This window comes from Bidens hawaiensis, unplaced genomic scaffold, assembly GCF_021521415.1.
Source record: "Bidens hawaiensis isolate Kalapana, Puna unplaced genomic scaffold, B.hawaiensis_p1.1 tig00010984_1, whole genome shotgun sequence".
Classification (NCBI taxonomy): Eukaryota; Viridiplantae; Streptophyta; class Magnoliopsida; order Asterales; family Asteraceae; genus Bidens; species Bidens hawaiensis.
Genome location: NW_027491849.1, coordinates 105,557 through 120,834, shown reverse-complemented (window position 1 = coordinate 120,834; position 15,278 = coordinate 105,557). Strand labels below are relative to the sequence as shown.

The 15,278-nt window shown below is 34.0% G+C and overlaps 1 protein-coding gene across 1 annotated transcript; it reads right to left on the bottom strand.

Moving 5' to 3' along the window:
• Positions 1–5,701: 5,701 nt before the first annotated feature.
• LOC143536890 (glycosyltransferase BC10-like) lies at positions 5,702–15,006 on the bottom strand. The gene is made up of 3 exons (XM_077030779.1): positions 14,421–15,006; positions 12,823–13,139; positions 5,702–6,305 (listed from the first exon to the last, which is right to left on the bottom strand). Exons 1-3 carry the CDS (start codon positions 14,994–14,996, stop codon positions 5,981–5,983), a joined length of 1,218 nt encoding a protein of 405 aa, XP_076886894.1. The 5' UTR covers positions 14,997–15,006; the 3' UTR covers positions 5,702–5,980.
• Between the last annotated feature and the right edge of the window lie 272 nt (positions 15,007–15,278).

The following is a 15,278-nucleotide window of genomic DNA, read 5'->3' as shown; positions in this document are numbered from 1 at the left end:
CCTTAAGTACGGTTGCTTGAAACTTTGGAAGTTGAGCACCTTGAGGGGTTTGATCCACATGAGCTCAAGTCGAGGAAGATTGATTTAGAATGTCTTGAATAGGTTGAGCTTTAACGGGTTGCATAGGAGGGGTTTGATTGGAATAGGTTTGGTAAACTTGAGCTTGTGGGTATTTGACTAGATAGGTTGGGTTGGATAAATTTGATCTTGGTTTAGCTTGAATAGTGTAGTATAGTGTGGGTGTGGCTTGGATTTGATGAACATGGGCGAGTTGAGGTCACACATTAAGCAAGTGGTTCAGGTCTCACATTGGAAGCAGGCACGCATAGTCGTAACACCGGGTTGAGTAAATGATAAAGCATTAGGTCGAGGAGTAGACGGAACAATTTGTGGTGGGACGTTTAAAGCCCTAGGCGGTTGACGACAAACATTGATTAGGTGAGATTAATAGTTGCAGTTGATACAAAGACGTCATGCGGTGTTATCTGGATGATGGCAGTTGCAAGTGTGCACATGGGATAAGGTCCGGTATAGGGTTTCTTGTTTGGGAAATGGGATTCGGTTGCGATTGAGGTGAGTTCGGTTGACTGATGGCATAATTTTGGTGATTTGGTTTATGTTTCTTGTTGTGATGGTGAGTAGGCTTGTCTTTGTTGTGAGTGGGTTGAGGTACCAAAATGCTGAGCTCTTTGAAACGATTCGAGTAGTTAGAGTTGTCACCTCCTATTTGCTTGAGCTCCCAAAATTCAGTTTCAAGTCTTTGCAGTTCATGTTGGGGGCAAAATTCCTTTCTCGTAACTTCCTTGAGGCCATCCCATTGCATGGCCATTGCGATTCCTTGGACGGTCTTAAGGGTGTTCCACTAAATGAGAGCCCGGTCGTTAAAGAGGCTCAATGCAAACTTAGTCCTCTTGTTGTCTGGACATTCTCAATGGATGAATACGTTCTCCATCCTCTCAAACCATTAAAGAAGTTTAGTGGCATTTTCTTCTTTAAGGTACTTCGGTGGGTTAGCACTAGTAAAATGCTTATAGTTAAAGTTGTTAGGAGCAGTAGATGAAATAGAACCATTCGAGTTAAGGCTTTGGATTTGAGTCACGATATTAGGCATTGCAACAGCCAACTCTTTGGTGATCCTAGCGGCCAGACAGCAATCATGAGAACCAAATGAATGACGTTGAGTACGAAGATGGTTTTTTAGAGAATACGTTATGGAAGGACCGAAGATAAAGTTTCATACGATGAAGGGCAAGTTGTGCAAATTTCCTGATTTGAGGTAAAGTAATTAAATGGAAAATTAAATCTAAATAAATTGTGTTGTTGATTCTTCGTAACTTGAGGAGGTGTCAAATGTCAGGATTTAAAGTAATGCGATAAATTCGAGATAAGTAGAGAAATAAACGAAGTTTGTTTAAGAGTTGTAATCATTTCATAAATTAAAATGAGTAAAAATTTAAATTTAATGGGTTGGGCCTCCCATGGGCTTTTCGTGACAGTTTAGGTGGCCCCATTAAATAACAAAACATACTTTGCGAGTTTGGCCTCCCATGAGCTTTCCATGGTAGTTTAAATGGCTCAACTAAATAATGTAACATGAAATTTGTGAGTTGGGCCTCCCATGAGTGTTCCATGACATTTTAAGTAGGCAACAAATTAACTAATTAACGAGATAAAGGAGTTGGGCCGCCCAATAGTTCTCCATGGCATTTTAAATTATCCAACTAAATAACAAATTAACGAAATCAAATATGGGTAACTGGAGCATCTTGTGTACCACCACGGATGATATTGCTCCAATAAAACATCAAAATCACCACGGGTTGAGAAAATGGATAGTTGGTTTGTCCATGGTTTGCCATGGTTTTCAGCCAACTAAATATTTTAAAATAATAAAATAAATTATTTGGAATTTCTGAATTTAGCCACGAAATCAACATGAATTCGTTTTTTTAAATAAGGAATGTAGCCGTTAATTCGGTTACGTTGACCCCTTAAAGTTCCGATCATATATTCCGCTTTGGCCTATAGGTTCGAATACTATAGTCTGGAATCCTCCAAGAAAGGAATAAAATCTTTCCTTTGATTCTCTAAATCGTTTTGTCAAGGCTCGACTCACAGCCCCCCCCCCCCTATGGTTACTATGGAAACCCGCTATACTTTCTTGCTTTAAGGAGAAAGAGTAAAAATAAAAACAAATACGTGAATTCTTAAGGAATTTCCCTTAAAAAGCAAAATCTAGGGTTTATAAAAAAATATTAAAGGGAAATATTTTGAGAGTGAGGCATAGCCTCGGAGTTTGGGTGTGTGTGTGTGCAACCATAATATGAAATCAATAATTAAAGACAAGTAAGCTACGAACAATTTTAAACAAGTAGGACAAACACATAAGAACGTATGAGGTCCTAAGCATGCTACTAGATCATCATGTCTAACAACATATTTTATAGTCTTCGGCTCTGATACCAATCTGTCACACCCCAACCTAAGACGGAAATGTGTGCGAACTGATTGCTCAGTAGCTCACAAGATACTAATATAAATAAATGCCAATATCTAAATGATTAACTTTATAATATCATAATACGACTTGTTCAATACAATCATCCAAACCAAACAACATAGTTAAATAAATTCAGATGAAATAACTAATTTCCTATATTGATATCCTAATTGCTTCAAACTTTCAATCATCCAAATTGCGACCTGCAATATGCATGAATATATATATATATATATATATATATATATATATATATATATATATATATATATATATTTGTCAACAACAAATGTTGAGTGAGAAACACAAGTTTGAATATAATATTAATAAAGAAAACGACAAATCTCTTGCGAATGCTGTACTGATAACAATTCAAATAATGATGTCGGTTGATCATGCCTAGCAAATCGGGCTATGGCTACCAAGACGGGGTATGATCATACTAATGAGGCTAGAGCGGATAGTGAGGCTGACAAACAAGTTGGTAGTGCAAGTAATCAAGTAACACATAACAATTAGTTGTAGAATACACATATGTGTCATAATAAGATTTGAGATTTAAGACTCGTTTAATAATACTAGTGTGGTTTGTGAAATGCATATTGCCCCTAAAACAAAAGATGGAAAATAGGGGTGTGATTACTCACCTTAACGAATAGGCGAGCTAGAGGTAACATATAAAATAAATTAACACCATTGATCAAAATGAAGCTATAAATCCTATTAAATTACAAGAGATAATATTAATAAAAATAAACCAATATCTGCTGAAATCAAGAAAAAACACCAAACGGATCATGAGATATGACCAAAACAGTTTAAACGAGTGTTTTAAACGAACTGAGTCGGATCAGAACTGAAAAGTTGGGTCCGACTCCATTATATGTAAAATTTAAAGGCAAACACAAAATCTTCTGGAGAAAAAGCTACTTTTGTCCAGAAGATGGTGAAATTGAGAAAATACCGATTTTTTACCCTTAAGAACCCTAAACGAGTCGGTAAGCAATTGATCATTAAAATCCCTTTAATTCTTGAAATTGATGGAGGGATTTTGTTATTCATGATAAAATACAGACTTTTTGTTAGACAACTTACCCGTAATCAAAGAGGAAATGGGAGAATTGAAACTAGCACGAAACTTGGACTTTGAAAGTTAAACACCAGTGTTCTTGAACAATTCTTCAATGAGCACCAATGATGATGATAAATTCGATAGAGGCAGAGGTTTGTAGAGACATTAGGGTTTTTTTAATAGTTAAGTTTATACAATAAATGTTAGGATTTGTTTATTTAGTAAATAAACTCGTTTAGGAAACAAGATAATCAACTGATGACGAAATCAAGCTTATTAACTAACAAATTTGTTTTTAATAATAAGGTAATGAATATGGACATATAACAGGACCATATAACTATTCTTGAGGCTTAATATTCGTTAATTATACCTAAATTAGGAAGATTTAGCAAATAAACGAAGTTTTTTGCTGATCTGCTGGTTGTTAGTGCTACGCGACCAACTTGTAAGGAATCCCGTCGCGATACGCAATGGGTAGAGTGGTCAGATTTTTCATTTTATTACAAGATTAGCCCATATACTTCTATATTACGCGTTTTTAAGCCAAAATAAACGATTTTAAGGGTTTCTAAGGGTTGTTTGACGAGTTTAAATAACATGAAGATATTAAATGAATTAAACCAAGTTAAATACTAACAAATGCTATATTTTATTAACACGAAAGATCCGAATTACATCCCCAAGTTCGGTAAACATAACGGATCAAAATACGAAAAATCCGAGACGTTACAACACATACAAAGTCGGCGGAGCCTAGAGATTGAGATCAATGCATTCATAAATGTGAATGATGAGAAAGGAAATGTGAACAATGCATAATGATGTGAGAATATGATTTCTTATGTTATGTTAGAGGTAATAAAAATTAAAGAATATAAAATGTTTAGATAAAATAAATAAATGCACAAAAAAACATTCAAGAACATATACAAATGCACATGAACGAACGTTTGTGAACACATCACCGAACATTCACGAACATAATTGAACCAAAGTGGGCTCTGCTCATGTTCGTTTGTTTAACTAATTGACAAAATTTCTTGTTCATATCCGTTCATTTATTAAACGAACGAACATAAGCGAACTTCCCGCCGAACGATTAACGAACATTCGCTTGACGTTTGGTTTGTTTACAACCCTAGATGGAAGTCCTTAATGATTATGATTGTAAAATCATTTATCACAAATGCAAGACATGCTAATGTTGTAGATGCCACCTTGATAAGAAAAGAATGTAAAAAGCCTAAAAGAGTACATGCTATGAGGCTAGAACTTTAAATGGACCTAATAAACCAACTAAAGAATGCTCAAAAGTTTGCTCTTAAAAAACAAATTTGAAGACGAAGGAATAAGGGTATCATTGACCGATTGTTAAAAGGTGATGATGGAATCCTGAGAATGGGAAAAAGGATTTGGGTGCAGACTGCCAGTCTTAGGTGACTTACGAGAGAAGATTCACGAAGAAGCTCACAAATCCAAAGAGAGACGCGAAAATGAGAGAACTTACATAGAAAAGAGAGTCAAGTAACCCTCTGGAGATATGAATTCTTACAATTTTTTCCCACCGTCTTTCATTTCTTTTCCAGCAAAATCAAGAACATTATCTTATCCGGTCCCTGAGCGTATGTCCCATCTCTGACAGTTGATACTGCTTATGCTATCGTACCTTAGGAGGCATATGGGTTTTTTAAGAGGAGACTCTAAAACTTGTTTAATGTTGAACACAAATTCTCTAAATCTCAATCACAAACCTTCATTATATAGTTTGCTCGTTTTCTAGTCAAGAACGAAGTCGAAGAAATTGTTGGAAGTTTTGTCAAGACAAGAGTTTGAATCATCTTGTTTATATAAACTTGTATTATATCTTGCTATGTATTATGGATTATGTACTAGTTTATTTTCCAAGAATAACGAGATTATATTTATTTAATAAAAGGTGAACCAACTCCCTATAGAAAATATACAAAGATAGAGATTGAAAGTCTGATATAGGCTTTTGAATCCCATGTATTATTTGAGAATCTAAATCTACTAGAAACAATACAAAATGTTTTATATATCAAGATGTATACTCTTTAATATAAAACCATCACCACATCATAATTCATGCCACTTTGGTGCTTAAAAATCTGGTGACCATGGTACAATGACTTAAAAATTTTCAAATAATGCAATATACTAAAGAATCTATAGTTGAAGAAAAATGACATTATATAAGTACTACAATCACTTTTCCCATTTATACACTACAAAATGAAATAATTCCAATAAATTAAAATTTATTATATATTTGTTGATGTAAACCCATCCCAAAATTGATGGTACAATTTCTGTAATAGATCAAATTATACCAAGTACTCTAAACATCAACATCTACAACAAATAAGCCACAAAACCCGGTAATCTCAAAATCCGAGTAGTGACGATGGGAGATGAAGTAATGGGCCTAACGCGTTCGGGCTAAACTTTCGAGCAAACAAGAAACAAATGGAAGTTCTCTCTTTATTATAGGAACAAGTGGTCCCATTGTTTCTAATATGTTGTATCAAGTTCTCCGTAATATCCTCGGCCTTGAAACTTGCGGGGTGTGGGCCCCCCAATGACCAGTCAACATATGTTATTGTCCGATTAGCGTTAAGAGCGCCATGAAACATGTGCACGAATGTTGGTAGGTAATGCTCGTCTGGGTAGCAAGAAGGTAGGCAGTACCATTTGAAGATTTTATAGTACCTGCCATCATAAATTTGTGTTTTAATTATGAGAATAAGTGATTGTATCTTTTGTTCTGCATATGTGAAAGTTTCAGCCCGTTTAATAACAATGAGTTGACAAGGATGTTGTTTGACTTCTAGTGAGTCAAAAGGATTAAAAATAAAACGGGTGAAAATCACTTGAGCGTTTAACTGAAAAGCCCTAATAGAAAATTTAATATTGATATATGAGTATATAACACAATTACGCAGTTAGTCCCTAACATTTCCCTAAAGTAACAAAATTGAGTACTAAGGTTTAAGTCACCGGTATGAGCACTAAGATGTTAATTTTGTAACAATGTTAGGTACATAGTTATCAAATGCGCTAGGCGCACTCAAGGCGCATAGGACTTGCCTGGGGCCTAGGCGCAAGGTGCAAAAAAAGCGAAGGCCCGAGAAAAAAAAGCGCACAATGAAAAAAAAAATTAAAATTTTATTATGTATTTCAAAACTTGAATAACATAGTTCCAACACCAAAAGTTATACGATACCAAAAGCAAACTAAAGTTTAATAGCATCTTAGCATACATTGGGCAGTCACCAACTAGCTGAAGTCATTTTCTACACATTTTAGGTTAAACTGGATTACTAATTATGCTCTACAACCTAACCTAAACAAAATCAGATTTGTAATTGCCAAATCTAGAAAAAATAATAATCAAAAGGTCCACCTTTAATATATAGTTTTAAAGTTTCAATCACATAAAAGAAAACAAAACATAAATCATAAAATGAAATGAGAATTCAGCAAAGCAAATTAAAATTAATTATTAAACAATAACAAAGTTCCATTCATCATCAAGACTAGTCATCCAGAATATAGTCGATGATTATATTAACAGATTGAATTAAATTAAGTAAATCCCCCTTTTTTAGGTAATTCTTATGACTCTGTTAGGGGCTGTTTGTTTGGCACTTAATGGAACCATTCAGACATAGATATCTGAAGCGGTCAGACATAGGAGTGTTTGGTTCATTCAAATAAAGCATGTTAATAGTTCAGTTGAGCTCTGAACCATTCAGCTTCAAAAAATGGCTGAACCATTCAGACACACATATGCCCATTATACCCTAACATACACAACACTCTTCTTCTTCACCACCATCTTCATCAGCTCTCTACTTCACCACCATCTTCGTCAGCTCTCTACACCTTCGCACCATCGACCACCACCGTTGCCGGACCCGACACCACATCTCTTTTTTGCTCCGTCGATTTAGCTAACCAGGTTCAATATCTATTTCTGATTCAATCAATTTCTATTCCATCCTCAATTGATTAAGATTTAATCGATTCTGATTTCTGTGTAATTGATTTCTGTTTAATCCATTTATTTTATTGTTTGATTCAATCGATTCAGTTTAATCAAGTTAGAATGGATGCATGGTCAACTTAAGATAACTTCTAAAGCTATGAAATCGTTTGTTGCTAGTAGAACACAAGGTGTGAGTTTTTCCTTAAACCCTAATTCTTGGATGTAATGATAGAAGTAATTTTGAAGTGAAATAAGGGAATAAAACCTTGAAATCTTGCTGATTGTTGCTTGGTTATGAGCATAGGATTAAATTATGTTCAAATCATGTTTATCATTTTTGAAACTGGGATTTAAGTTAAAATGATGTTCGAATGTAATTGGGGGGGTTTGAACTTTATGCTTAGAATAACTAATATAATGTTGTTATGAGGAATTATGAACCAAATTGTATTGTTAATTGTTGGTGTGATGATTCATTAATTGTTGGTGTGGTGCCTTGAATCATAAAGGTGTTAATCCCCAATTGAATTGTGGTTTTGTTTTAATGAAGTCTATTGAGTGTAAATTGGACTCTGGATATTGATGTCACTAGAAAGGGCGTAAAACTGAGTTTTGAATCGAACTTGAAAAGAAAAACAAAGTTGATGCGCAGCTAATCTCGTTACTGGTGTCTTTAAAATTTTGTATAAAATCGCAGAAAACTCTAATAAGTGCGTAGCTTATATGGTTAAAAAGCCCTTTCAGTTTACTACATTTCATTTTCAGATATGAAAAGCTGATTTGGATTTTTAAGTGGGGTAAAATGGCAGACTTCTGTAGCTATACAGATATTTCAGCAAAGCTGATGGCCAAAAATTACACTGCTGACCTGTTTTTCTGGAATTTATATAAAATCAACCGTATCTTGGATAAATGTGTATTATATATGGTTAGAAAGCTTTCTGAGTGTACTATGTTTTACCTTTGATCATGTTGAAGTAATTCAGGTCGTAAGGGTGTCAAAATCCAATAGGAACAGGTGCTGCACAGAACGTGCAACACTAAAATTGGGATTTTATATAAGATTAAATTATGCCATGCTATATATTTTTTTTATAAAGAAACTTGAAATGAGTAAATGAACTATAAAAAAAGAATACTAATGGTTGGGTGATTTGAATATCCGTCTTGTGTGTTCTAGTATTGAAAGTTGACATGTTATCAAGCTGGGCGCTTCAAAGCTTGGAGTAGCGGGTCAAGTGGATGATCATGTTATAAAGCTCCTACGGGCTTAGGTGAGTGACTCTAACAATGATTGTTGATATTAGTAGGTTATGTTTAGAATTATACTATGTGATTTATCATTGTTGCTTATTACATTCCGTGTTGCTATGTTAAGTAGCGTGAGTGTTTGTGTGGATAACATGTTACATAAAATAGAGTTATCATGACTAATGTGACCATTTATAAGAGTTTGGAGTCGTACGGTGAAAGACTTTGACACTCAAAGTCGTTTCGTGATTGTCTTTGATCCACTTTTGGAGTTATGATTCGGGACTGCATTGTGGTGCTGAGTGCAAATATATACACACACATATTCTGTTAATTAATCATATGATTAAATATAATTATGAGTCCTCACTTAGATATGGCTAATCTTTCGTGGTGATAATGTGTAGGTAATTTATGAAAGTGTTCGAGTCATGCAGACAAACGAGGTGACTATAGGTAAAGTTTTGATATGCGAGTGCCGAGATGATCAAGTCTTTTAAAGATTGGGTATTACACAAGTATGAAGAATCGTTCGGGTTGGAAGAATGAAGACTCTGGTTTAGTTATTGTATATTATGTTCATTTTTAAACCTTTATATTTGTGTTACTCTGAATTTGTGTATTTTTGAAACTTTATATACATTGTCATCATTTATATGTATACACTAGTGTATATATTGGGTTTCAATGAAAAAAAGAAAAAGTATTCTGGTAGTTCATTCAGCATAAAAAAATATTGAGGTGTAAAATAGTCATTCTGCACAGTCATTCAGAGGTCCAACCAAACAACACTTACTGGTTCAGCACTTATTGACTCAGAGCCTCTTAATCATTCAGACCTCTTACTGGTTCAGCACTTAATGATTCAGTATTTGCCAAACAGCCCCTTAGTGAATAATCAAAAGAAATCATAAAAGATTTAAAAAAATAAAAAAAACAGAAATTGCCCCTAGAATTGCGCCTTTCCTATTTAGAACCGCTAAATCTTCGCCTCGCCTAAAAATAGCGCCTAGGCGTAGTGGCGAACGCTTTTAATAACTATGGTTAGGTACTAGTTTTAACTTCCGTTAAATGTTAGCAGAATTGATAGGCATGTACAAAAAAGTTAAGGGCACTATTGTCATTACACATTCTCACTAAACTTGTCATACTAATCAGAACAAGAAATTGCCATACAATTCCATACAATGGGTGGAAGAAAATGTGTGTATATAATAATCTAATATGTGTTTTGACATAAGATTTCAAAACAGAAACGAAAGGATGTCATGAGAGTTAAAATAATGATGTTTTAGCTTTAAAAGTCAAACATATATTTGTTTTCTATTCAAAACCCTTTTTAAATAAAATATATTCGGGCTTTTCATTTTGTAGTGAAAATACCTTAGGTAAATAGTAATTTAATTTGCTTTTTTTTTTTAAGAAATAAGAAAAAACTAATTTAGACATCTATTCTAAATTAGTAAAATTTATATCTAAACTTTACAAAAATAAGTATATTTGGAATTTTGTAGAGCATTATATCTAAAAAAATAAAATATGCTACTTTGATCGAAAACCATAAAAATAAATGTGGCACTAGTTCCAATAATACCGGTATCGACATTGTTCGAACGATATCGGTTATGGTTGATTCGTTGCCAGAGGCAATCAGTATAGTTTACGAGGCGAAAATAATACATTATTCTGAACACAACTCAGCGGGTTAAGGTTAAGGTACCCATACTCGCTATTGTTTTTGATAAAAAAAAATGTTTATTTTCAATGATTTCATCAAAGAAGCATTGTCTGATGTAAGTATGAACCATAAAAAATGTGTTTTAAATGATCAAAAACTATAAAAGTATCGTTTCCGATAATAACGATAATGGGACAGTGCTGTTCAGTCAATATCAGGTATGTTTGTCTGATACCACTACGTTACCGGCAATCGATACAGCATACGATACAAAAAGAAGTATCGTATTTAAAAGACAAATGTATAAAAACCAATCTTACTTTACAATAATACGTCCTCATTTAAGTTGAATGACATATCAATCGTAAATATATATACCACGCATAGTTATTAAAAGCGTTGCGCTTTAGCGCCTAGGCGATTTTTTAGGCGAAATCGGTGGTCACACGCCCAACATGATTGAAGGCGCTATTTTTGGACGAAAGTCGGCAGTTTCCTTTTTTTTTACTCTCTTTTTATCTTGATTTTATTTTATTTATGTCTTAAATAACTTACCTAAAATTCATTAGATTAACAAAATTAACTCTAATCTCTCTCTTCTCTCTTTATCACGAACGACCATTGGTTATCCATATCACAAAACAAAGCAAGAGCACGATTTACAGAAGCATGATAAAGATGCTTTGTTTAACCTGCTTGTTAAAGTTATAAACTTGAATTATGAACCTGCTTGTTAAAGTTATGTGGTGGAAATAAGAATAAGAAATGATGATTTTGAATAGAATAATTAGAATATGTTAAGTTTGAGTGATGTCATATTTTTGAAGTTTTTAATTGTTAACTGGTTAACGCAGGCCTTTACATATCTTATTGATAATCGTATTTGCAAAAACAAAAAAAAAAAGAAAAAAGAAAAAGTAATCATGAATGTAATCATAAAATGATTTTCCCATTTTCATTTTCATTTACTCTTTTGTATGATTTTGATTAATTTCTTTGTGAAGTTGAAATAATATGCACAAACTGATGGTGTTAAGCACCTCTTGAATGGACTCAAACATCGAGGATTATGCTTTTGGATATTTTGGGTTTTCACATGATTTTGTTACTTTATGTTGAGGATTATGCTTTTGAAATATTTTGGTATTTGAATAAAGTGATATTTGCCATTGCAAATTTTGTTTGTGATTTTTTTTTATTTAAGTGCGCTTTTTTTTAGGCCCGCGCTCTTTTTTGCGCCTAGCGCCTAGGCCCTCGGAGAGGCATATGCGCCTTAAGTGCGCCTATCGCATTTGATAACTATGATACTACGGCAATTTCATATTCTGATTAGTATGGCAATTTGAGTGAGGTGTAATAATAATAATGCCCTCAGCTTTTTTGCACATGCCTATCATTTCTGTTAGCATTCAACGGAAGTTAAAGTTAGTACCTAACATTGTTACAAAATTAAAACCTTAGTACGCATAACTGTGACTTTTAAATCTTAGTACCCAATGGGAAACGTCAGGGACAAACTGCGTAATTGTGCCATTTATAGACCAGATGCTGTTTTGAGTTTTAACGGGTCAAAAGGCTTAATATATAAAACAGGTCAAAAATCATTTAAGCGTATTTTTCATATATAAGCTCTAATAGTAAGTTTAATAATGATATAAAAATAGATCCGTATGATGTTTGACTTCTAACGGGTCAAAAGGGTTAAAAATAGTTTAAAATAAGGCGGATATTGAGTGTATAAGCCTAATAGTCGATTTAATAATGATATAAATCTAGACCCAAATGATGTTTGACTTCTAACGGGTCAAAAATCACTTAGGCGTATTTTTAGTGTATAAGCCGTAACAGTAAACTTAATAATGATATAAATCTAGACCAAAATGATTTTTGATTTCTGATAGGTCAAAAGGGTTTTTTAAAGTTAAAAATTAAAAAGTTAAAAAAAATCACTTGGGTGTATTTTGAGCGTATAAACCATAATAGTGAACTTAATACTGAAATTATTCTAGACCTGGATGATGTTTGACTTCTACCAGGTCAAAAGGGTTAAAAAAAATAGTTAATAGTAAACTAGGTCAAACATCATTAAGGCGTATTTTCGATGTATAAGCCCTAAATGTATCTTACTTGACATCAATTGTTCATAAACATTAACTTTTTGGACACAAAGTAATTCAGGTCAGCCCATCCTGACCCGTTTTGGCGGGCCCACTTCAACCGAAACCCATTACCTAACCCTTTACTGGATAATTTTGCCACCTCGGCCTTTTCCATCACCAATATAATTTGAGTATACAAGATATTAGTACCTTGTATCCGAGACAATTTTAATGGCAAGTGTGCGATGAATCTCAAACCATTGAGAACCTTTCCTCCAATCACGAAGCTTGATATCAGGTTTCATTCGGCGACTGTAGCGGCCCCGCCCGTAACGTGACGCCTCATCATACGAGTCAAGGAAGCTGTAGGTCGAACCAATTAGATATTTATAAATAGTTGGAAAATTGTATATCGGAATACAACTTTCTGATAGAAGAATAAATCGCTCGTTAGAAAAATCTAGCAATGCGTTTCCTAGAAGTCGTCTCTCCGCATCTACAAGCGTGACGGTCCCCCATTTCACATCCTAAAAAAATATAAAAACTGTTATAAAGGAAGAAAATAAGAAAAAAATAAATATAAATCAGAGACAGTCGTGTGTTTACTTATGAATGAGTCTACTTGAGTTGTATTTTACTTCATTTTATGGCTGGCAATTTAACACGACTCTTCAACATGACATAAATTGACATGAAGTTAAGCTAGTTTGGGTTTGAGTTAAACAGGTTCGGTCATAAACGAGTTGACACGATTGAAAATGTGTCTGAATGGGTTCAATCTGCCTTACCCATCTATGACACGATTAAACATGTTTAACTAATGTGTCAAATGGGGTTAACAGATATATGACACATTTATAACCTGCTTGTTGAAACTACATAAAATATTTTAATAGTTAAATGTATTAATAACTGAATATATGAACATGACATATATTATTAAATCCTAAAAGTAAAACAATAGAACACTGTATTATTGTTTCAATTAGCTTTTAAGACGGGTTGATCGAGTTGTGCCGTGTCATTCGTGTTACTAAACGTATTATTTTTACTGTGTTAAACGGGTCATGTTGTGCTATCTGTTTATTAAACATGTCCTTTTCATGTTCAAGTAAAAGACACGTTTAGTTAAACAGCCCACAGTCGTGTTTGGTGCCCGTATTAACCATGTGGTGTGGTGTGGTGTGGTGTCGTGTTGTGTCGTGTCTTGTTGTGTCTGACTTGTTTAACACAGTTAAACATATTTTGCCAAACAAAAAAATATAACATGATCAAATGGGTCAAAAGTCGGTCAAAGTTTATGTTTAGTGTAGAGCCTCCTAGATCATTATATTCACTAGTATGGATTATTACAAACATAACATAAACTTTGTAACCATTTATGCATACTAATAATTATTATTAACAAGCTAAAAGTTTGAGCATATAGTTTTCAGCCCGGCCCGTTTTGATCCGTACAAAACTACCACGTTACCCCCAACACACGCGAATCGACCCAACATGGCCCGAACATTAACTGCTATCTAAAATAAAATGTAATATCACCCTTTTGACATATTCCCAAGCTAAAATTTTACCAATTTGTCCATTATTATCTTTACAACAAAAGACAGATCATGAGCTAATTCCTATAATCTAGCAACCATTTTGCATACATATTTGTCAATACGCAAAATCAATGATATATACACAAATCAAAGTGATCATACATATACACAAATCAAAGAGATCAAGCATATACACAAATCACAGAGATCAAACATATAACAATAAGCATAAACATCATCCAACAAACAACAGATCCATACCTGACTTGGAATCTGTCGATTGTAAAAAACCGAAGACTTTGAATTATTCAAATGAACCCCAGGATTCGTATGCACATAAATCGAATATTTATTCTCATCCTGACCCCGAAAAAACCGCTCCCACAACGGCATAAACGGAAGAGGCCCTCTTGTCATGAACATAAAGGCAACCTTAGGCACTCGTTCAAACGGGTACTCGGGTTTATCGGGCACCAATGAAGCCCTCCAAAACAGCTCGTTGTCGGTCATTTTATGCGTCAAATTCTTGGGCATTCTAAACCCATCCATAGTCAAACAGTCATCATTCTTGCAAACGGTTGAAGCATTACTACAATTCTGATCATAACTACCGGTTTTCAGGGTTTTTGAAATTGTGTAAGTTGGAGCAGGTGCAGCAGTCACATAATTCATGTACAAGTTATTCGGTTGTGAAGTGAAATACCTATCTATATGTGAACTCGAAACCAACCCGATTATTATTCCGATCACGAAAAGAATCAAGACAAACAGCAGCCTCATTAATCCGATTGATGAATCTTTGAACATAAGTTCATCTTTCTCCCCTCTTCCCCTCATCTTATTATGATCCAATAAGCACACAAAAAATATATTAATTATATCAATGAATTTGTTGGTATCAAAACTACATTAATTCAACCGAATCTGAATTAGGGTTTGATGGGATAAAAATATGGGATCATCAAATCAAAATTTAGGGTTTATGAAGATTTTGAAAACCCAGAAAGAAGAAACACAAACATGGGAGTTTAAGATTGAGATCAAAGGAAGAGTCCGAGGAAAGAAAACATGAATATGTTGTGTTTGGGAATGAATCTATGTTTTGATGAGAGAGAAGGA

Excerpts from the sequence above, each read along its gene's own strand:
- LOC143536890 (XM_077030779.1), bottom strand. The coding sequence starts at position 14,996 with ATGAGGGGAAGAGGGGAGAAAGATGAACTTATGTTCAAAGATTCATCA. Across the intron at positions 13,140-14,420 it reads ATCGACAGATTCCAAGTCAG|GATGTGAAATGGGGGACCGT; the intron begins GTATGGATCTGT and ends ATATTTTTTTAG. Across the intron at positions 6,306-12,822 it reads AAAATTGTCTCGGATACAAG|GTACTATAAAATCTTCAAAT; the intron begins GTACTAATATCT and ends TTATGATGGCAG.